The 22465-nt window shown below is 36.0% G+C and overlaps 4 protein-coding genes across 7 annotated transcripts in view; 2 read left to right on the top strand and 2 right to left on the bottom strand.

Moving 5' to 3' along the window:
- Positions 1-13993, bottom strand: part of LOC101896300 (phosphatidylinositol 3-kinase regulatory subunit gamma) — a 46524-nt gene extending 32531 nt beyond the window's left edge. Inside the window, exons 1-3 of one of the 4 annotated variants that reach the window (XM_005187772.4) lie at positions 13636-13993; positions 13214-13556; positions 12254-13145 (exon numbers count right to left, since the gene is read on the bottom strand). In XM_005187772.4, coding sequence (XP_005187829.1) covers positions 12254-13145; position 13214 — 893 coding nt within the window. In that variant the 5' untranslated portion in view covers positions 13215-13556; positions 13636-13993. The remainder of the gene's footprint in view (positions 1-12253; positions 13146-13213; positions 13557-13635) is intronic. The other 3 variants (XM_005187773.4, XM_011295973.3, XM_011295974.3) reach the window with 3 other exon arrangements.
- Positions 13994-15704: 1711 nt separating this feature from the next.
- On the top strand, positions 15705-16366 carry LOC101896129 (NADH dehydrogenase [ubiquinone] 1 alpha subcomplex assembly factor 2). Its single transcript, XM_005187771.4, has one exon. It carries the CDS (start codon positions 15823-15825, stop codon positions 16270-16272), a length of 450 nt encoding a protein of 149 aa, XP_005187828.1. The 5' UTR covers positions 15705-15822; the 3' UTR covers positions 16273-16366.
- A 358-nt stretch (positions 16367-16724) lies between these two features.
- Positions 16725-19404, bottom strand: LOC101895964 (nucleolar complex protein 2 homolog). The gene is made up of 2 exons (XM_011295972.3): positions 18150-19404; positions 16725-18090 (listed from the first exon to the last, which is right to left on the bottom strand). Exons 1-2 carry the CDS (start codon positions 19314-19316, stop codon positions 16819-16821), a joined length of 2439 nt encoding a protein of 812 aa, XP_011294274.2. The 5' UTR covers positions 19317-19404; the 3' UTR covers positions 16725-16818.
- A 454-nt stretch (positions 19405-19858) lies between these two features.
- LOC131800550 (ubiquinone biosynthesis O-methyltransferase-like) lies at positions 19859-21604 on the top strand. The gene is made up of 4 exons (XM_059124575.1): positions 19859-20193; positions 20249-20624; positions 21133-21292; positions 21373-21604. Exons 1-4 carry the CDS (start codon positions 19964-19966, stop codon positions 21489-21491), a joined length of 885 nt encoding a protein of 294 aa, XP_058980558.1. The 5' UTR covers positions 19859-19963; the 3' UTR covers positions 21492-21604.
- Positions 21605-22465: the final 861 nt, after the last annotated feature.

The following is a 22465-nucleotide window of genomic DNA, read 5'->3' as shown; positions in this document are numbered from 1 at the left end:
TGTCTTATTTATTATTATTAATTAATTAGTGGGAGCGATAACAAAGAAACACATAGTAACAAAACAAAGACAAATTGTAGAGAAATTTCCGATTTCAGGAGAATCAGTACATTGTTTAGTTTTACAATGTGAAATTAAATACAAATTACTTAATTGTTTAAATTTATTGCAGGCTTTTATTTCTAATTAAATGGGCAAATAAAAATTAACAATTTATGTAAAACAAGTAAAAAACTATAGGTTCGGTCGAGTCGCACTTTGAATATTATCCACCACTTGGAACGAATTTTCAAAAAAAATAAAATTCTGTTAAAATCTTAAAAATATCAAATGTAGCCGTCATATTATGGTCTAAATGACGACATGGACTTGCATAGGTAACCTTTGTCATAAGCCATTACAATATTCAAATGCGAAACTTAAAAAATGGGTGAATAATATAGCTAAAATCATCAAAAGACCGAATATAGGGAGGTACTATTATATGGGGGCTATACCAAAAAGTGGAGCTGCACAGACAATTTTCTGTCTTGAGCTGTAGTATTCATTACGAACTTCTAATAACAAATTTGAAACAATTCCGATGAATAATGTGGATAAAATCATCAAAATACCGAACATCGGGAGGTACCGTTATATGGGGGATATACTAAGACGTGGACCTGCACAGACTTAGGCTGTTGTATCCATTACGAACTTCTAATACGAAATTTGACAAAAACCAGTAAAGAAAGCCTTAAAGTCGGACGGGACCGACTTTATGATACCCTACACCACTTTGCTAATTTAGTAGAGCTGCGCATAACAATTAAAAGTTTTTATGGGAGAATTCAATCATACTCGCTATGATTATAATTATAATTTAAAGTTCAAAGGACTAAATATGCCGAAGCATTTGTATCTTATAAATTCGGACTTGTATTGCCCATTTGGTGCACAATTAATTTGAAATCGGATAAAAATATGTATATGGGAGCTATATCCAAATCGGAACCGATTTCGATAAAATTTGGCAAAGATATTTCTGAGCTGTATTTGATATATTTCCCTGAATATCGTTGTTACGGAGTGCATATTACGGCTGTGGGTAACAAATATGACAAATCGGATGAACAGTATATATGGGAGCTATAGCTATATCTGAACCGATCTTCAACAAATTTGGCATACTAGCTTCTAGACTCAATTCGGTCGCAAGTGCCAAATTTCATCCAATTTGGGTAAATATTAGACGTTTGGTGCACAATAACAGCTAAATCGGACGAAGTTATATATGGGAGCTATATCCAAATCTGAACCGATCTCGATAAAATTTAGCAAATGTATTTCTGAGCTGTATTTGTTATATTTCCCCAAATATTGTTGTTACAGAGTGCATATTACGGCTGCGGAGGACAAAAATAACAAATCGGAAGAACAATATATATGGGAGCTATAGCTATATCTGAACCGATTTCGATCAAATTTGGCATACTTATTTTCAGGTCCAATCTGAACGTTCGTGCAAAATTCCATACTATTCGGACTGATATTACACGTTTGGTGCACAATAAAAGGCAAATCGGACGAAGATCTATATGGGAGCTATATCTAAATTTTGACCGATTATCTCCAATTTCAATAGGGTTCGTCCTTGGGCCAAACAAATGATTTGTGGAAAATTTCATCTGGATAGGGCAATAAATGCGACCTGTACACTGTTAGCAAAAATACATGGACAGACGGACATGCATAAATCGACTCAGAATGTGATTCTATGCAGATCATCAAAAGGAACTATAGGTCTATCTCGTTTCCTTTTGCCTGTTACAAACAAATGCGCAAAGACATAATACCCTGACCACCTTGTGTGGTATAGGGTACAAAAAAGTAAAAACAAAGTGTGATACGATGAGAAATTTGAATTGAATCCCATAAAATATCGTAAATCGAGAGGTACGGTTATATGGGGTCCCTACGAAAAAGAGGATCCACAGCGACTTTTTTGTTAGTTAAGTTAAGTTAAGTTAAACTGCCAACTGAGAAAACAAAATGGTAAATCACAATTTCCGAGGTTACATTTTTGGGGGTCAAATTAAAGTAGATTTGCTTGGAAATTGGGACCAAAAACTACAAAATACCGAAAATCAAAAGGCAACTTTATGTGGGGATTATACCCAAAACTCGAACCTACATTGACTATTTTTTTTGTGAGGGGTTATTCCACCCACTAAAAACCCCAAATATCAAATTAAAGCTAATTTAGTTAAAAATTGGTACCGAAACTTTCAAAATACCAAAGGTATAAAAGGTAGTTGGACTGGGGTATAGTCCTATAGGGTGAGATAAAAAAAATGCAACAAAGTCAAACGCCATAATTTTTGCATTTTTTTTAAATTTTATCGAGTGAAAGCAAAAAATGTCGGAAATAGCAACAAATTTTAGAATAAGTTTAGATTTGTACGAATTGGTCACCTTTGGCACGAATTATGGCCTTCAATGAAATTTTCACACGCTGTCCGAATGTCGCTCTGCGGTATTTTGGCCCATTCCCGGCGAAGCGCTTGCTTGAGGTGATCGACACTTGCTTTCCAAAATACTCCAGACACAATAGTCCAACGGATTGGTATCCGGAGATTTTGGGGGCGATTGTGCGCTGGAAATGAAGCGAGGAACCTCATTTTTTGTTCACCACTTTCGCCCAAGCGAAGCTACTCTTTAGCTCTTTTGGGTCTTTTTTCTTTCTGTTGCGATGTAAGTTCCTTCACTTTTTGGAATTTCAATGGCTGATTTTTCAATATTTGCCGAATGGAATATTGCCATATGTTCAGCTCACGAACCATTTTCGGCCACTGCGACGCGGTTTTCGGTCAAGCCGCTTCTTTACTTTTCGAACCATTTCCGCTGATGTTGCTGTTTTTTTGCGTCCACTTCCTGGACATCGAGCTACGCTACCTGTATCACGGTAACGAACGATGTTACAAGACACAATAGATTTATTCATATCTAAATGCTGGATATTGGGATTTCTAAAATTTGAAAAGAGTAGGATGCTTATTTCGCTTTCTTTGGCCGTTTTGTTTTTCAAAATCTTGAACCCTATGTAGGGGTGGTACCAGAAAAAATGGTCCGAATGGATGTGTGAAATATGAAGAGAATTGGATGATTACTTCGAGCTTTATGATCGTTTTTTTTTTTAATTTTGAACCCTATATGGGAGAGGGACCAGAAGAAATGTTTCGATCTCTACCATATTTTTACCAGCAGCGTGCATATTACGGCCTTGGGGGAAAGGTCTAAATGTCAAATCGTATGGTCGGATATCTAGACCGATTTAAAAAAAAGTTCATAAGCTAAAATCTATTCCAAATGGTGCAGGTGTTTAGGGTCGGAGGTGGACAGATAATCGCAAATATGAAATGTGACCTTTACTTGACCTTTACAAAAATACATGGACAGACGGACATGCATAAATCAAGTCTGAATGTGATTCTAAGAAATGCACAAAATTCGCAAATACCCTGCACCGCCCAGGGTTGGCCAAGGGTATAATAGAAATGAAATAACTTTGATATGAATTTTGTCATCGTATCAAAAACAAATATTCCAAAAGATGAGTCATTCATTTATCGTTCCTAGCGCTGTTATTTAGGTTCATTCCCTCTTAGCATTTGTGCCAGCTATTTACCACTGTACTCATCACATTGACAAATTTCCAGTATATGTCAATGTCCATAAGTCGTATCATCTGAGAATTAACAGTCAGGTAAAATGGCTCGACAAAATTTTTGTTGACGATAGCACACATGCATTTTTTCTGCATAACTCCAAGAATGTTTTTTAAAGGCATTGTAGAGTAGCATTATTCGTTTTTTGAACAGTTTTACATTTTCCATAGGCTTTTGTTCCTTATCCACACCGGTGTTAAACTCTGTAGGATATTACAATTTGAAAGGAATTAGTTTATATATTTAAATCTACAAACAATTTCTACAAAAAAAATATTCCATAGTTCTACCTTCTCTCAGCAAAATCTACTAAGAATTCTCGTCGAAACTATTTAAAACAATTCATTCCCTAAAAATCCACATCTCAGAAACTAAGACGTAATGTCATGTGTCATACCTTGTTTTGCTACAATTTAAGGAACTTTCTACTCAGCTCGATGTGCATTTAGTATTTTGTGATTTGTTCTGTGCAATTGATCTTTAACTCCAGTTACAATTTAATTCTGAAAAAGGAAAAAATAAAAAAAAGTATTACATCACAGCCAGCCAGCCATGGCGACCTTGACTGGATGGAAAAATTCACAAATGCATTGTGGTATTACAGATGTGCTATCCTTAGTCTAAATATTTATTTCCACTATTTTGTTATTCTTATATCGATCGAGCGAGTGAGCGAGCGAGCAATCAGTCACAATTCAAACATATGCCCTCCATCATCATATCCCCACCATTTACAAATGAATGAATCACAAAATCATCAAGCCGCAAGCAATATGTCAGGCATTTAGATAAAGGAAGCAAGGGGACCTGGATAGAGAAGCAGAACACAAAAACCAAAAAAAAAAATAATAATAATAATACCCACAAATAAAAGAAATGCATTCATAATTGCTAAAATTCGAAAAACGGCACGTACACAGCAAGTGATGTCGATGTTGGGGCAGCGAAAAAAAAAAAAACAAAATTTTACTACGTTTGTAAAATTTTCTCTACAACATTTCAATACCCGGATAATATATTCGTCGGTAATTTGAAGACTTTGCTGATATTTGAATGAACCATAAAAAAGGTAATATTGAAAAACTGGACGATAAAATGAAAAACATAAAATGGACATAATTTTTTGACAGAACTGCGCAGAAAAGTAACTCGAAACTTTATGACCAGTAGAGTTTGAAGAGGGGGGATGGGAGAATGGGACGAGATAATAGCAAAGTTAAGGTATTTTATGATCCTCGGTGAGTAGAGTGGAGACTACTGTAAAACAATATAAAAGTTAAAATCAGTAAGGGAAAGTCAAAAGTCGGGCGGGACCGACTACATAACATATTTTTTAGTAGAGCTCCCATAGCAAAATAATTTATTTGAAGTAGATCTCATACCACCCATCAACATTTGGCTTTACAGCAGTTATAGTTTGGTTTCAGAGAGAAATAATATATGGAAGGCATATGCAAATCTGAATCGATTTTCGATTTTATACCAAATAACATTGCTATAGGGTGCATGATATCATTTCGAGGATTTATATTAAAAAAATATATATCGGAGACCACATCCACAAAATAGAAACTTACGTCCCGAAATTCACTGCATTTGGGTTGATATTAGACATTATTTGCACAATAAACCTGAAATCTGATTAAGGATATATATGGGAGCTATTTCCAAATCTGAGCCGATCTTGATAAAATTGGACAGAGGTTTTCTGGGTTGTATCTGATCTCTGGAAGCAAGTATTATTCTTATGGAGTGCATATTACGTATTTGAGGGGCTTAAAACCCCAAATCGGTTGAAACATATATATGGGAGATATAGCTATATCTGAACCGATTTTCTCCGAATTCGATGTACTTGCTTCTATACTGAATTCGGTCGGATGTGTCAAAATTCAGGTCATTTGGACTGATATTGACGCTTTGCTGCAGAAATAACTCATAATCGGTTGAAGATATATACGGGAAAATCTGAACCGATCTTGATAAAATTCGACATAGGTATTTCTGGGTTGTATCTGATAGCTGGTACCAAATACTATTCTTGTGGGGTGCATATTCCGCATTTGAGGGACTTTAACACAAAATCGATTGAAACATATAAATGGGAGCTATAGCTATATCTGAACCGATCTTCTCCGACCTGCTTGCTTCTAGACCGAATATAGTCAGATGTGCCAAAATTCAGGTCATTTGGACTAATATTGGCCATTTGGTGCACAAATAACCCAAAATCGGTTGAAGATATATACGGGAGCTATATTCAAATCTGAACCGATCTTGATAAAATTCGACAGAGGTATTTCTGGGTTGTATCTGATAGCTGGTACCAAATACTATTCTTGTGGGGTGCATATTTCGCATTTGAGGGGCTTAAAACCCCAAATCGGTTGAAACATATATATCGGAGCTATAGCTATATCTGAATCGATTTTCTCCGAGTTCGATGTGCTTGCTTCTAGACCGAATTCAGTCGGATGTGCCAAAACTCAGATCATTTGGACTGATATTGGGCATTTAGTGCACAATTAATCCGAAATCGTTTGAAGATATATATGGGAGCTATATTCAAATCTGAACCGATCTCGATAAAATTTGGCAGAGGTATTTCTGAGTTGTATCTGATAGCTGGTACCAAATACTATTCTTGTGGGGTGCATATTCCGCATTTGAGGGACTTTAAAACCAAATCGGATGAAACATATAAATGTGAGCTATAGCTATATCTGAACCGATTTTCTCCGAATTCGATGTACTTGCTTCTAGACCAAATTCAGTCGTATGTGCCAAAATTAAGGTCATTTGGACTGATATTGGCCATTTGGTGCACAAATAACTCAAAATCGATTGAAGATATATATGGGAGCTATATCCAAATCTAGACCGATCTTGATAAAATTTGGTAGAAGCATTTTTGGGTTGTATCTGATATCTGGTAGCAATTATTATTGTTGTAGAGTACATATTCCGCATTTGAGGGACTTTAAAACCAAATCGGATGAAAAATATAAATGGGAGCTATAGCTATATCTGAACGGATTTTCACCAAATTTGATGCATTTGCTTCTTGACTGAATTCAGTCGCATGTGCCAAAATTCAGGTCATTTGGACTGATATTGGCCATTTAGTGCACAATTAATCCGAAATCATTTGAAGCTATATATGGGAGTTATATCCAAATCTGAACCGATCTTGATAAAATTTGACAGAGGCATTTCTGGGTTGTATTTTATAGCTGGTACCAAATATCATTCTGGTGGGGTGCATATTCCGCATTTGAGGTACTTTAACACCAAATCGGATGAAATCTATAAATGGGAGCTATAGCTATATCTGAACCGATTTTCACCAAATTTGATGTACTTGCTTCTAGACTGAATTCGGTCGGAAGTACCAAAATTCAGGACTTTGGGGGGTTGTTGAAATTGGCAATTTGGTGCATAAATAACCTAAAATCGGTTGAAGATAGGAGCTATATCCAAATCTGAACCGATCTTGATAAAATTTGGCAGAGGTATTTCTAGGCTGTTTCTGATATCTGGTACCAAATATCATTCTGGTGGGGTGCGTAGTTTATGGGAGCTTTATCTAAATTTGGTGCGATTCTCACAAATTTCAATAGGGTTCGTCCAAAAAAATATTGTTTGGAAAATTTCATCTCAATCGGATAATAAATGTTCACAACTGACAGACGGATGGACTGACATGCATAAATCGACTCAGAAAGTGATTCTATGTAGGTCCACAAAAGTAAATATGGGTCTTTTTGTTTCCTTTTTCATGTTACAAACAAATGCACAAAGACATAATATTCTTACCCACTTCCTCACAGTGGCCCCAAACTAATTTAACCTTGGAGTGATCATAAGAAATATCGACGAGGCAGGCCACTGAAAGATACCCCGAAGGGTTTCCTTTGTAAAAATGAATGGTCTAGAAGCATTTCGATGCTCATTCTAAACTAGACATAACAAAGTCACATCCTTGACCATTTCCTTAAAGTGGGCCCAAGCCAATTTCATAAATGTATTATTTTCGCAAAATCTAAGTCATGCTGCCAATTCCCGGTTGCTATGCTTTGTCAAAATAATAGGTCTTGAAGCGTTTTAGGTGCGCTTTTCAAAAACGGACACAACAAAATTGTATCCTCACCCATTTGCTTAAAGTGGGCCCGAAATCAATTTCACCTTGAAGTGACCATAAGAAATGTCAGAAATGAGGCCAATGAAGAATTCCCCAAAGAATTTTCTTTGTCGATATATAAGTATTTATATTTTATATATATTTTTTTATATATATTTTCTTTCCAAAAATAAACAGCAAAAAGTTGTATCATTGACCATTTCTTTACAGTGGGCCCAAACCAATTTAACCTTGAAGTGACCATAGGAAATATCGGAGAGATCACACTAAAGGATTCCCCGAAATAGAATTCATTTGTCAAAATGAGTCGTCTTGAAGCGTTTTCAATTGCAAACATAGACATCACAAAGTCTTATCCTTGACCAAATCAATTTCACCTGGGAGTGACCGTAGGAAATATACATATGGGCGCAATATATAAATCTGAAACGATCAAAATTTGATCAAGTTTTTCTAGGCTGTATCTGAAACCTTGTATCAAATATATAGGAGATTTATTTGAACATCTTTTCAACATATTTGACATTCGTGCTTCAATATAGAAGATTGGATATATATTCTGAACCGATTATCACCCATTTCAATAGGTTTCGTTCGTGAAGCAAACGGATGAGCAGTACAGATTTTAAAATAATTGAACCCTATGTGCTTACAAAAGTGCATCGTCAGAGGGGAAGTCATTACCAGAGATCTAGAAAGAATTTCGGATCTAGGCGCCATTTGGTGTGGTATATTTTCAATATAATCAAATGGTGGCAAAATTGTAGGCTTTCTCCCGATAGTTTTGTACAAGTCACTACTGTCAGCTAAACTAATGCTAATTGAAATCGAATTTTTTTTGTATTTTTTCTCATATGTCGATCATTTGGTCAGTGATGGCAAATTAAATTATATTAAATTAGTGATAACAAATTTGTAATATTGTGTTAATGAATTTTTAACATACATAATTTTATGTTCAATTAAATGTTTTAATGATTTTAATAGTCAATCAATGTTTATTTAAATTATTTCAATTTCAATTTTTTTGTTTTAACTTTTGGGAGAAATAGATTGAAATGAATTCAGAAAGGATTGAAATATCTCAACAAGAACAGCTGCTCACTAATACCTGTAGTGAGACCAAACACCCCAGAGCAGAGGCAGTGAGACCATCGAATGTGCAATGTCATAGAACTGACATTAAAGGGCAATAGGTTATTCAAGGAGCAAAAAGGATAATGTGGCAAGACCACATTAGAAAGAGTTAGTGTGAAATGTGGGCAATGGCTAAATCGAAATCAAAGACCAGAGAAACAAGAAAAATATGATCAGTCGGTTTTTCCGACAAATGTATACCCCAGTCTTAAATTATGATTATTCAAAATATAGGGGGAAGGGTTCCGAAGCAGTAGACTAATATTGACCAATTCGTATCTGACCTAAGACTGATATAAATGTTACAACGTGGCAGATTAGGACTATATCGACTACTTCCTATACTTTATATGGAATATGTGCAAATTTTTGGAAAATGTGGAAATATGCGTGAGTTGACAGATATATCGGACCGAAGTATTCCATTTTCATACTTCATCTAATGCAGATAAAAATATTGGTATGTGCAAAATTTAAAGGAAATCGAACATTCATCACAGGTTTCTGGTAGGAGACAAATATTTAGATATAACAAGTTGTAAAGTTATGGCAAATAAAAGTATTGAAAATTGTGACCCTTTGTGGGTGAGATACCAGAAGAGGTTCACAGATATATATCATCTTCACAACAGATATTGTGTTAGGAAAAATGTTTGTATGTTTGAAATTTGAAGAGAGTTTGATGCTTATTTCGCTTTCTTTGAGCTTTTTTTTTCAAAATCTTGAACCCTACGTGGGCGAGCTACCAGAATAAATGGTTCACTCTCTACCATCCTTATAACAGATCTTGTGTTGATGAAAATTTTGAGATGTACCAAGTCTGAATGGAATCAGATGTTAATTTCGCGCTTTATTAGCTTCATGGATACTCAAAATTTCGAACCTTTTTGTGGGGGAGGTACCAGAAGGAGTGTACCAATATATTCCATCTTCACACCAGACCTTGGGATAATAATAATATTGTGATGCGTGTAACTTGAAGAAAACCGGGAGCCTATTTTGGGTTTTATGATCGTTTTGGTTATTCAAAATTTTCACCCTTTGTTGGGGAGGTACCAGACGGAATGGTCCAATCTCTACCATCTTTATAACAGATCTTGTGCTGATAGAAATATTGAGATGTACAAAGTCTGAATGGAAACGGATGTTAATTTCGCGTTTTATGAACTTCATGGATATTCAAAATTTTGACCCTTTGTGGGGGAGGTACCAGAAGGACTGGACCGATACATTCCATTTTCACAGCAGATCTTGTGTTAGTAGAAATAATGGGGTGTATGAAATATGAAAAGAACCGGAGGCTTATTTCGGATTTTATAATCGTTTTGGTTATTCCAAACTTTGGCCCTTTGTGGAAGAGGTACCAGAAACAATGGTAGAAACTCTACCATATTTATAATAGTTCTCGTGTTGATGAAAATATTGAGACGTGCGAATCTGATTTTTATTTTTTGTTTTATGAGATTCATGAATATTGAAAATTTTGACCCTTTGTGGGGGAGGTACCAGAAGGAGTGGACCGATATATTCCATCTTCACACCAGACCATGGGTTAATTAAAATATTGTAATGTCTGTCATTTGAAGACAATCGGACACTTACATCACATTTTATAAGAGTTATAAATATTCAAAATTTTGGCCCTTTGTGGGGGAGGTATTCGATGGAGTGAATCGATATTGTCCATTTTCGCACCGGACCTAGCACTGATGCAAATATTAAGATTTACAAAGTTGGAGCAAAATCGGATTATCCTTTCTCTTTCTGTGCAATAAAACATTTTCTTTGAAATTTTGCGACCTTTTGTGGGAGAGGTACCGAAAGGAGTGGACCGATATTGCCCATCTCCGAGCTCCATCTAAGCTTGATAATAATATTACGATGTACCAAGTTTGAATCAAATCGGATACTTCCCTCAAGAGTTATCGTGCGCTCCAGCCAGACAGACAGGCGGACGGACATCGCTAGATCGACTCCAAATGTCATGAAACGGATTTGGTCCAAAGAAACCTAAGGACCGTTTTGGCAGTATCAAATGATATATACCCTTTCTAGCCATGTGCCTGAGGGTATAAAAAGGTTTTATGATCACATACAACCTAGAAACACCTTTACATGAGTTATGTCAAAATCAGCTTAGATTTAGACGTACTTCCGTCAAACCTAGTGAAATCACCATTTAAAATTTCCGACTCTTTCAGTATTGATTAAATTTTTTATTAAAAGTATGTTTCAGCGGTTTTTGGGACCGTATAAGTAGCTGACATGTAATTCCTCACACCACCTCTCGTATCACCTTCTATCACAGATCCATCAGCATAGACAGTGATATGACATGCAGGAATTTATGTTATCCTCATCATCACAAAACCTAGAGTAAACTTGAAATCGCCAAAAAAATTCGAATCTTCGCTTTGTTGAAAATGGAGGCAGATTTTTACGTATGTAACCCACCGGTCAATTTGACCTTGACCTAACCCTCAATGCACTTATCGCTGTCTGCTTTTGTCCAACTGTGTTAAATTTAAACCCCACCGTTTAAAAGCAAACCATAGACAAATGAAGACATGGACAACGAAATCCTCTCTCCGAGTATTTTCGAATCGAGTAAATAAAATTTTTAATCAATTATATGATTTGTTCAAGCTCCAGACACTCATTTAAATTATTAAAGAAAAAATGGGAAATTCAACAAAAACGCAATTTGAAAATTTTTTGGACGCATTTTTTTCGAAAACTACATCCTAAATTGAAATATGCAACAAAACCTTAGAAGTTTTTCAAAAATAGCTTTCAAACAACTTAAGTTATTCAACGTCTATAATTTCCTCAATTTTTATTTTAAATTGATCGCTGGTTTTGTGCACTTGAATTCATTGCATTTATCTTGCGAAGAAATACACACAGTATATTTCATAATTTATGTTGAAATATTGAAATCCAATTCATACAATTTAATAAAAGTAAATACAGCAGCTAAATTGTCTATTTGTCACGCCTAATCTTAAAACCAAATGGAACTGTAATAAAAATAAACAAACAAACATCTTTGATATCAACCAGTGAATGTGCACCCTCCCTAACCTATCATAATGACAACGCAAGCAACAGGCGAACGTGCAAAGCAAAGCAACCACTTCACTACCTCAACCCTAATAGGTTTGTCGTTGAAGCCAAGCAAATATTTTCTAAAATTTAACTCAATTCTATTGCAATAAATTATGAAATATGCTAGGCATTGTTTTTTTTAACAACAAAATTTACTCACTCCAGATATTTCTCTTTGCGCATATTACTGTCTTGCAATTCGGGTTTGGCTGCATTGATTTCACGCTCCAGGCCCTTGTATTCCTCCTTCTTCGCTTCCACATGATGATTCAGCTTATTCATTTCACTGCAGAGATCACTTAGACGCGCCTTCATAAGGGCGGCATTTTGTTGCAGTTGTTCTTGTTCTTGTTGGCGGGTGGCATTATTCGTTGGTATTGTTGTTGGCGGTGTACTGTTGGAGCAATTCAAATTAATCGCCGGCGGTTGGGAGTTGATGAAATTCTCCAAAATCTTAATTTGACTTTGGAACATTTTCTCCGCCCTCAGGAACACCTCCTGGTGCAGTTTCTTGTCATTTAGTTCGGCTTCTATGGCTTTGAAGGTTTTCAATTTTTGTTCTAAACTCTGCTGCTGTTTGATAAGTCTTCGGTGTACTACTAGAAATTGTTCGGCTATATACCTAAGATCACTATAAGGCTGTTCGTCGTCCTCGATGGGACGGATGATGGGATTACTTAACGTAATGTCCAGTGTTTTATTGTACAATTTTAACGAATTGACTTTGTAATAATTGATTAGCTCTACGACGGAGTTAAATTTACAGTCCAAAAATCCATATTTGCCGTTGAGGTGGCAGATTTTGATCAACTTCTCGGTGCCGTCTTTGATGAGGGTGAGCGTGTATTCGCCCTCCTTGGAGAGGGCATCACGTACCAAGAAGCTGCCATCGGGTTTGCCAGCTAGAATATTTTTGACTTCCTCTCGGGTCATTTTGCCCCAGTACCACTCAACATTGCGCAGCTCCTCAGCACCGGCATCTAAGGTTTGCCCACCTCCTCCACCAGGAGGTTGTGGTCTCATTGTGGAATAATGAAATGGTGAAGTGAACACTGTAAACAAACAAATAGGAGCAACGTGATTATTAAATTTACAAATTTCCCACAACTGCAAAACTTACTTTTTTCAGAGTTGACCGTTTTGTTATGAGGTGAAGAAAATGTCCACAAATTTTCACCGGAAAATGTTCGTTTTGTTAGTTTTTTTTTCTTTATTTTTTGTTGTATCAATTTTTCTTCTTTATCAATTCTTCTTTAACGTTTCCTCTTTCTTGTTGCCGTTCTTTCTTCTTCTTACTCTTTTTTTGCCTTACTTTATATTCGGTTATCTTTTTCTTTCTCTTCTCTTTGCTTTTCACTCCATATTTTCCATATTTCTTTTGTTTCAAATCTTTTTTTTCTCAATTTTCTGATCACTCACAAAACATCACATCAATTTCCTTTAAAAAAATATTTTGCTTATGCCTATATGTAAATTATTTCTTATTAATCTTTTTTTTTTGTTGGTCAGTTGCTTGTTGAGATAGATAGATTTAATACCCACACTCTACACTAAACGTTGCACAGCAGCATGGTGTTAGTAGCGGGGGGGTTTTGTTGTATTTCTCGTATTTATTTTTTATTTCTTCTTAAATCACCTCTACGACGGACGACACAACGACGAAGAACGCGTGCAAATTGACGAATGAAAAAATCCGATTCCGCGTTGATACTGACCTTTCTTTTAACACTTCCATCATCTTTGCCAACTTAACAACTAAATCCTATTGCAAATTTAATTGATTATTTGTCCATTACACACGTTTTCTCTTCATTTCATTTCGTCGTTTTTTTTTTGTTCCTTCTCGACAAAATTTTATCACCTCTTGAGAGGGATTTGTAAGTCGACTATCAGCCATGTGACTTTTAATTAGCAAAACTCCACAAATATCGATATAATCGATGTTTTGCTACAAAAGGGGCCTGCCAACAACTCAAACTAGAATTGGCGATGATAAATAAGTTATGAGAGCTTCAATTTCCGTTCTATGAAAATGTGATATGAAAACTTTTATGAAAGAAAACAATATTAATAAATAAATTATAAAAGAAATATTTTTATTTTCATAATTCAATACAGCTCAAGTGGCTCAATTCTTGTTCTAGAATGATATGAAAAAAAAAAACATTTATAAGAGAAACCAGTAAGGAGAAGTCATAGGTCGGGTGGAACCGACTATATGACACCAAAATGCGTATTTAGTAGAGCTCCCGTAAAAAAAAAGAATTTATTTGAAATATATCAAACTATTTTATCAACATTTGGCTTTAAAGCCTTTATAGTTTGGTTTCAGAGGGAACTAAAATATGGATAGGCAATTCGGAGCCGAGTTTCACGAAATGGAAACGTACGTCCAGAAATTCACTCCATTTGGGTTGATATTAACCATTATTTGTACAACAAACCTGAAAACGGATTAAGGATATATATGTGTGAGCTATATCCAAATCTTAGTCGTTCGCGTTTGTCAAAGGTATTTCTGAGCTCTAAGATCTGATACCAAATATCATTGTTGTCGAATGCATATTACGAATGTGAGGGACTTAAACACAAAATCGGTAAAACATATATCTATATCTGAACATATTTTCCTCAAATTTGATGTACTTCTTTTAGACTGAATTCGGTCGGATGTACCCAAAATTTAGGACTTTTTGACAGATATTGTTCATTTGGTGCACAATTTACTCGAAATCGGTTGAAAAATATGTATGGAACTATATTCTAATCTGAACCGAACTCGATGACAAAGGTATTTTCGAGCCGTATCTGATATCCGGTACCAAATATCACTCTGGTAGAGTGGATATTACTAATGTGAGTGACTTAAACACCAAATGGGATAAAACATATAAATGGGAGCTATAGCTATATCTGAACCGATTTTCACCAAATTTGATGTACTTAATTCTAGACTGATTTCGGTCGGATGAGCCAAAATTCAGTTCATTTGGATTGATATTGGCCATTTGGTGTACAATTAAACCGGAAATAGGTTGAAGATATATATGTATATATTTGGGCTGTATCTTATATCTGTTACCAAATATCATTTTTGTAATGACAGTCACTACAGGCCAATATTTATGAGATACGCTGGACGCAAAGAGTTGGTTATGTTCCCAGATCGTCTCTGCAGGGGTACAGCGGTGGGAATTACCTTACCTGTTGCTGCGCCAATGCAGGCCCCAATAAGTCTCCGTAAATATCTTCATTACAATACGTAACTCCCCCGCAATCTCCATTCTAGTATTCTTTTATGAGTTGAAAGAACATGAATGTCGCTGCTATCCAGGAACAGAAGCTAAAAAATTACAAGGTCGAGATCGTCAGAAAAGGGTTGCCATATTGAATTTAACAAAAGAGTTTACCTTTATTATTTTACCATGATAAAAGCGAAAATATAAATAAAAATAGCACCCTGTTACAACGATGTTTGTTTCGATCTAAGGAACCCTTGCTATTCGTCTTTCGCGACAGAGATGCCATATTGCGTAGTAACTTGTAACTGTTGATTGTCTTTCTGTTTTGATTCCTCGTATTTATTCCTTTCTTTCTATGTCGTTTTTCCTGCCAGAGATACCGTATTGCCCTGTCTCTAAGATGTCATAACAAAGACATAACCTTGAAATAAACAAATTGTGAATTTGGTGTTCCTTCCAAAACGAAAAAAGAATTTAAAATTAAGTTATGGCCAAGCCACCATCACGCGATATTATTAAAATTATTTTCCAAAATTTCTTCAAATCATTTCGTCCCCGACAAATACGCGGCAATCTAATTGGTGAGGATTACTTTGGCAATAAATACTATGAAATACCAGCAGATCCCTCGATTGGTAAACGCAAACCATCGCGATGGTTTGAACCAGCCGATAAGGAGGCTTTTGACAATGAAATAACAGCCGAATGGGAGGCTTGGTTGCGTGGCCGCCGTGAGGAGCCACCAACGCGAGAGGAGTTGGTGAGAAATTTACAAATTATGGATATGAAGAAACGGAATGCAGCCGAATTGGAGGAGAAGTACGGGGAGAAAGATGCTTCGGGTAAACTAATACCACCCAAAGAAACAGTGGGAACATTTCCCAAATATAATGAATATGAAATCATACCCGGCAAAGATCCTGAGAAAAAGTTTTAAATTAGGCATGGTGCTGCTGCTGTGATAGAAACGTTGTTTATGTAGTAAATGTTGTAGAATTAATAAAATAAATAAAAAAATAATAATAAAACAAGTGCATCATAAAATATACTTAACCCATATAAAATGGACGTTCAACATTGAGGGCAGGATCATATCAAATGAGTAAAAACTATGCCAATTAGTGGATCCAAGATATCGTAATTCTAGACTTTCAAAAACCTCGGAAAATGGACCATTACGGTATAGCCTTGTGTGGTGGCTAAACATAAACATGGACTGTTTTCTAAGCTTCAATAAGTTTCGTGGTCAGTAACTTAAAATACCCAAATTGGTCCGTTACTGCAACAAATTATTCGAAAATATTAAAAAAAAATGTAGACAGAGTTTTTAAGAGCTCGAAACCCGGCTCTCATTCAAGCTTAAACTTGTTCTAGGCTTAATGAACAGAATTGTTTTTATTTTTACATTTTATTATTCCTTAACTAATTTGATAAAGTCAATAAAATTATAAATTTACTTTCCACATAAAGTAAAATTAGAAAACTACCAATCATCCATATCCAAATCTTTAACAATATCGACTTCTTCATTTTCCGGCTCTTCAACGGGTATATCAACTTCTTGTTCTGTTGCAGCGCTCGCCTTTTTGGACTCCTTTTTATCTTTTTTAGATTTCTTCTTAGGCTTAGTTTCCTCATCATCAACGACCATTTGTTCTTCGTCACTTTCCTCAACACCGGGTAATTTCGAATCGCCAGCCTCATCATCTTCCGAATCGGAGGGGAACAGTTCAACTTCGCCATCTTCATTCTTAATAGACATTGGCTTTTTAGTCGGTTTCTTTAGGACTGGCAAATCGTAACCATCATTAACACTATCCGCCTGGGCTGCTTGACGTCTCTTCTTGGTTTCATGTGTCTTGACCCAGGCATTATAGTAAATGTCCAATGGTGTGCCTTTGTTGCGCACCTGTGTTTCCCAGGCACGTATTTGCTCCGTGTCCTTAAGACCAAAAGTAATCTTACGACGTTCCTGTTCGATGAATTTCGAGTTTTCGGCAATTTTGTCTATCAGCTGCTTAATTTTTCGGGAATAATTGGCATTGCGACAATCCTTGAGATAACTCTTCAATGCGGTGACTGTGTGCACTGCCAGATCGCAAAAGGCCAAGGAATTTGATTCATAGGCCAAATACTCCAATGTCAGACCACAAACTTGTTCCACAACTTCATCTCTGAAACCATTTTCCGCCAATTGTCCTTTATTCAAACGCAATATACACGTGAACTGTTGAGGTTTCATGGAAACGGAGCTGTGTTTCTTGTTGAAAGTGTTGCTGCGTAGAACTTCCAAAATTAGGGGCAAAACGGGTATAAACGTATGGGTGTTTTTGGCCAATTCAATTAGTGATTGCAAGCAATGGAAACGCAGTGGGAAATATTGGGCTGTGGGTATTAAACGTATTACACCAATGGCAATGGTTACCAGGGGATAAATCAAAGGCTGCAGTTGTTGTTTATCTGCGGTGAGACCCAGCAAATCACACCAAAGGCGCAAAGAATTTATGTACTGCCAATTGTAGACAGCTTGGAAACTGTCTTTCTTCTTGAGAATGACAGCGTTACGCAGATGAATGGCCAATTGACGGATATACAAGAAGGCATGTTGATAGGTGGTGTTCAAATCCAAAGCAAACATTTCCACCAAGGAACGGCGCATGAAATTGATGGATGGCAATGTGTTTGGGGAAACGAATTTGGAATTACGTACATAGGAAAGGTACATCGCCTTCAGTACATGATTTAACATGGTAACCTGTAAAGGAACATTTTTTATTATTTTTCCCCATTTGTCTTATTAGAATCTATACCAACCTGTTGGTTGCGAGTGATTTTCAGGATACACAAAAATGCCACCACTCGTATGGTTTCATCGCCCGTAGACCAGAGTACAATTAAACGCTTCAAAATTGTCTTGCCCAATGTGGTAAAGGGGGCCACCATGTTGGCCATTTGATGCAGATGTTTGAGTAAAACCGATAGGATATTGGGACTGGACACTTGTTCCACAAGACGTATCAAATCGGTTAAATAATAACGTAGACAACCACGAACTTTGTTCCATTTCTTATTCTTGTGAAGCGGTACATTCGACTTTTCCTTAATACCCAAGAATCTTAGAATTGCTGGTTGCAAATGCAAAACACACAGTTGGATGACACCATTAAAGGCTGCCGAGCCAACAACTTTAAATGGCAATTCCACTTGTTCTGCATCGGGCGTTATACTGGCTAGTGCAGAACTGAATGCTTGTGTCACTTTGCGTACAATATCTATTGGCACCTTATCCTGCTCCAATTGTATTTGCCATTGGCGTAGGAGATTTAATGTAACCTTTTGTACGCCATCCGAAGCCATTTCAGGTTCTTCATCGGCCTCAAAGTCACTCTCGTCACTGGCAACCTCGAGATCAGCATTGGGTTTGTGAAACTTTTCATCCTCCTCATCATCGTCATCCATTTCTTCGTCTTCGTCGTCATCTTCTTCATCATCATCCAAAAAATCATCATCATCAGAATCTTGTGACTTTTTTGATTTCTTTTCTTTCTTGGATGCTTTTCCTTTTACTTCCTTCTTTGATTTAACCTCAGCCTCTTCGTCGTCATCATCACTGTCCAACATATTGAATTCCAATAGCTGTTTGTCATTCTTTTTCAAGAAATCATAGAACTCTGGATCAATGTCTTTCAAGCCTTCCAGTTCCTCCTTGTGGGACTTTTTGTTTTTCTTCTTTTTACCATCATCATTTTTATCGGATTTATTTAGCTTTTTGGATTTTTTGGTTGACTCCACAGATGACTCTTGGGTCTTTTTTACTTTTGTTTTTAGTTTCTTGGGAGCTACCTCAGCCGCTTCCTTCTCAACGACTTCCTTGAGTTTCTTAACTTTTTGTATCTTCTCTTCTGTATTGCCCACCTTTTTCTTTTTCTCAATGGTGGCCAAAGATTTAGGTTTTCCAGGTTTTTTAACTAAATTCTTCATATTTTTAATTTCTACACGTTCCAAGTGGGCAAATCTAAACAAAAATAACCCACGTGCAGAGTATGAAGCCGCTAACGTTGTTGTTCGCCGTAGTCGATTATTTTGTTCTTGCCGCCGTTACAATATTGTGAATAGAGTTACCAAGTCAAGGGCAATATGTAATTGAAAATAACACATTGCTTCTATGTTTGCACAAAAACTTGATGCCACGATTATTTATATTTTTCACACTTTTTTTGAGAATTTTCTGGTTTTATTTATGTGCAATAAATTAAAAAACAACAAAAAACATATTCCCCTTAAACGAAATGCATAATGTATTGGCAACCCCATTATAACTTGTGTAACAACGCATTTTTCTCATTAGAGAGTACACACCACTGAGATAAAAAAAGATTTTGTTAATTATTCCAATCAAACATGTTATCGTTGGGCCATGAAGAACTGAAAATTTATATATACATTTATTCATGTGCATTTTCATTTTTTACAGAAAATCGGAAAAATGAAAAGACATGACTATTTATGGCACTAGTTCATCCATATAAACTAGTTCCTAATTATGAACTTATTGAATCATTAGTTCAATGCAGTATTTATTTAAATTATTATAAAATCAAATACATTTTCGACGAAACAAGGAAAAAATGTCTATTTTCCTGAGGAGGTGCCTGCCAGCCCTTGTGGCACAGTCACGGCTACATATTGTTCGAAACGTTCAAGCTGCGAGTACCCAAGCTATTTCATCACAACCCCCATTGGGCACAAATGCCAGCGATGAAACACAGCGGGAAGTGCAACACCATGCAAAAATGGCAACAGATTGGTGGGACAAAACTGGCCCCATGAAAGCTTTACATGCCCTGAACGCATTGAGGTAACTTGAGCATTCAGTACGATTTTTAAGATTCTTTAAATAATGTGTCCCTTAGGGTTCCATTTATTCGCGATGGTTTAATAGCTCGTGGAAACATTGCTGAGGATTTGGTGGGCACAACAAACGTCTTGAAGGGACAAAAAATTCTCGAAGTTGGCTGTGGAGGTGGTATACTCACCGAACAATTGGCCCGATTGGGTGCTTCTATGACGGCTCTGGACTTGAGTGATGAATTAATTGAAGCGGCTCGAAAACATTTGTCACAGGAAGCAAATCCCAAACTATGCGATCTTATTAATTATAGAATCGAACCGATAGAGTCGCATGCCAAAGATAAACAAAATCATTATGATGCCTTGGTTGTTTCGGAAGTCCTGGAACATATTGATGATAAAGTTGGATTCCTGCAGGCCAGTGTTCAGTGTTTGAAGGTAGGCTTAAAGTTTCTTAGATACCTGATAAAGGAGAGGGGAATTTCTTCTTAAAAACAACTGTTGCTCTGTTCCAGAACTGCAAGAATGTGAAAGTTCTTACTACGATAACGGATTTTCCCTTTATGATATCGGAAAAATGCAAAATTAGTAGATTCTTGCAGGTTCTGTAACAGACAATGTTATTGTTCCAGAAACTGCAAATAACTACTTATTAGTAATATATTTTTTTGACACTATAAGGGAAAAGTCGGTTAATATTTTTAGACTCTTCCTGGTTGTGGAATAGAGCACTGGATCTTTCTGGGATTTAATTTTTTCTGTATTGTGAAAGAAGGACGGAACTTTTGTTAGATATTGCAAACATAGGTAATAAGAGGTGTCATTTCATTTGTATCCTCCTTTCCACAAACGTGGTTCTTCTTTCATTAATGTGTCTGAAGTATTTTATTTTAAACAATTGCTGTACAGAAAAGGGTTAATAATAATTTCTTCTTCTTTATTTTAGCCTGGAGGTTCAATATTTATTACCACCTTAAATAAAACCTTTACGATGTGGTTTAGTGGCGTCGTAATTGGGGAGTATGTGATAAAGGCAGCTCCCATTGGCACACATCATTATGACAAGATGATATCACCATTGGATGTACAGCGTATTCTTGATACAAGTAATTCGAGTTTTTTTTTTTTTTTCAAAATATTTAAGCTTCCACATCAATCTAAAAAATTCTATTGTTTCTTTTTACAGTGGGCTGTAGTACGGTACTGGTGAATGGTTCGACTTATGATTTTTGGCGCAACAGTTGGCGTTGGATCAACTCAACACAAATGTGTTATGCTTTACAAGCGGTTAAGACTGAAATTTAATTTCAAATACATGCATAAATCTATTTATAAGCTTATGTATAGGTGAAAATGTTTGAAAAACATTAAAGTCAACGGGAATGGAAAATTGGTTGTCGTTAAATTTGATTTAAAAAGGAATGTTGTTTTATTACAAAAAATAAATATATACATGGTAAATAAATTTAGGGGCTATTTATTAAGATATTGCTCCCATTTATCCGGTCAATTTGATGTCAAATTGAACCCCTTAAAAACTAAAATACATATTCAATAATGATCCCTTTGGATGATTAACTTTACATACGTTATGAATAGTTCCGGTAAATATGCAGGGTAGGTTGTAAGGTCTCATATGGTTGGTCCTGTCCGATATAGCGCCTTCCTTGTTATGAACACTTAAAAATTCAAGCAAAAGTCATGTATCTACTCTGGCTAATAAAATTTAAAATGTTAATAAATACGAAGCATACTTTCAGGCGAAATAAATAGTTTTGATTATTTAAAGGCCGCACTGTCCTTTCCTTTAAAATTATTTAAATCAATGCTCTTTACCTAGCGACTTTTTACATTAATAGACAATTTACTTCCTCGGACAGTTTCACAACGTCCAGGATTTTTCATTTATTTTTATTCACGTCGTTCCAATTTGGCGGAATAAGTATAATTGATGATGTTTGGTAAACTAGCTCCACCTTTTTTCGATTTACCTCCAAGCTTAGGCGACATTGAGATCGATTAAGGATTCAAATCACAACTTGGGGACATTTGCACTTTACTCCCATTATATGGTCCATCGGGAACCAAGCTACTCTAGATAAATTTGTTTTTCTGGCGGCACTTGGCTGGAATATATCGTATATAACGTATTGCTTTTTATACCCTACATCACATAGCGGTAAGGGTATTATGTCTATGTGCATTTGTTTGTAACATGGGAAAAGAAGGAAGATAGGCCCATAGTTACTTTTGAGGATCTTCATAGAATTACTTTCTTA

This window comes from Musca domestica, unplaced genomic scaffold, assembly GCF_030504385.1.
Source record: "Musca domestica strain aabys unplaced genomic scaffold, Musca_domestica.polishedcontigs.V.1.1 3, whole genome shotgun sequence".
Lineage (NCBI taxonomy): Eukaryota > Metazoa > Arthropoda > Insecta > Diptera > Muscidae > Musca > Musca domestica.
This window is presented reverse-complemented; position numbering and strand designations above follow the sequence as displayed.

What these genes read in the sequence shown, in the direction of transcription:
- LOC101895964 (XM_011295972.3), bottom strand. Translation starts at nt 19,316, where the DNA reads ATGAAGAATTTAGTTAAAAAACCTGGAAAACCTAAATCTTTGGCCACC. An exon ending in AAATCACTCGCAACCAACAG is followed by an intron (nt 18,091 to 18,149) that starts GTTGGTATAGAT and finishes GTTCCTTTACAG; the next exon opens with GTTACCATGTTAAATCATGT.
- LOC131800550 (XM_059124575.1), top strand. Translation starts at nt 19,964, where the DNA reads ATGTCTATTTTCCTGAGGAGGTGCCTGCCAGCCCTTGTGGCACAGTCA. An exon ending in CCAGTGTTCAGTGTTTGAAG is followed by an intron (nt 20,625 to 21,132) that starts GTAGGCTTAAAG and finishes TCTTTATTTTAG; the next exon opens with CCTGGAGGTTCAATATTTAT. An exon ending in ACAGCGTATTCTTGATACAA is followed by an intron (nt 21,293 to 21,372) that starts GTAATTCGAGTT and finishes TTCTTTTTACAG; the next exon opens with TGGGCTGTAGTACGGTACTG.
- LOC101896129 (XM_005187771.4), top strand. Translation starts at nt 15,823, where the DNA reads ATGGCCAAGCCACCATCACGCGATATTATTAAAATTATTTTCCAAAAT.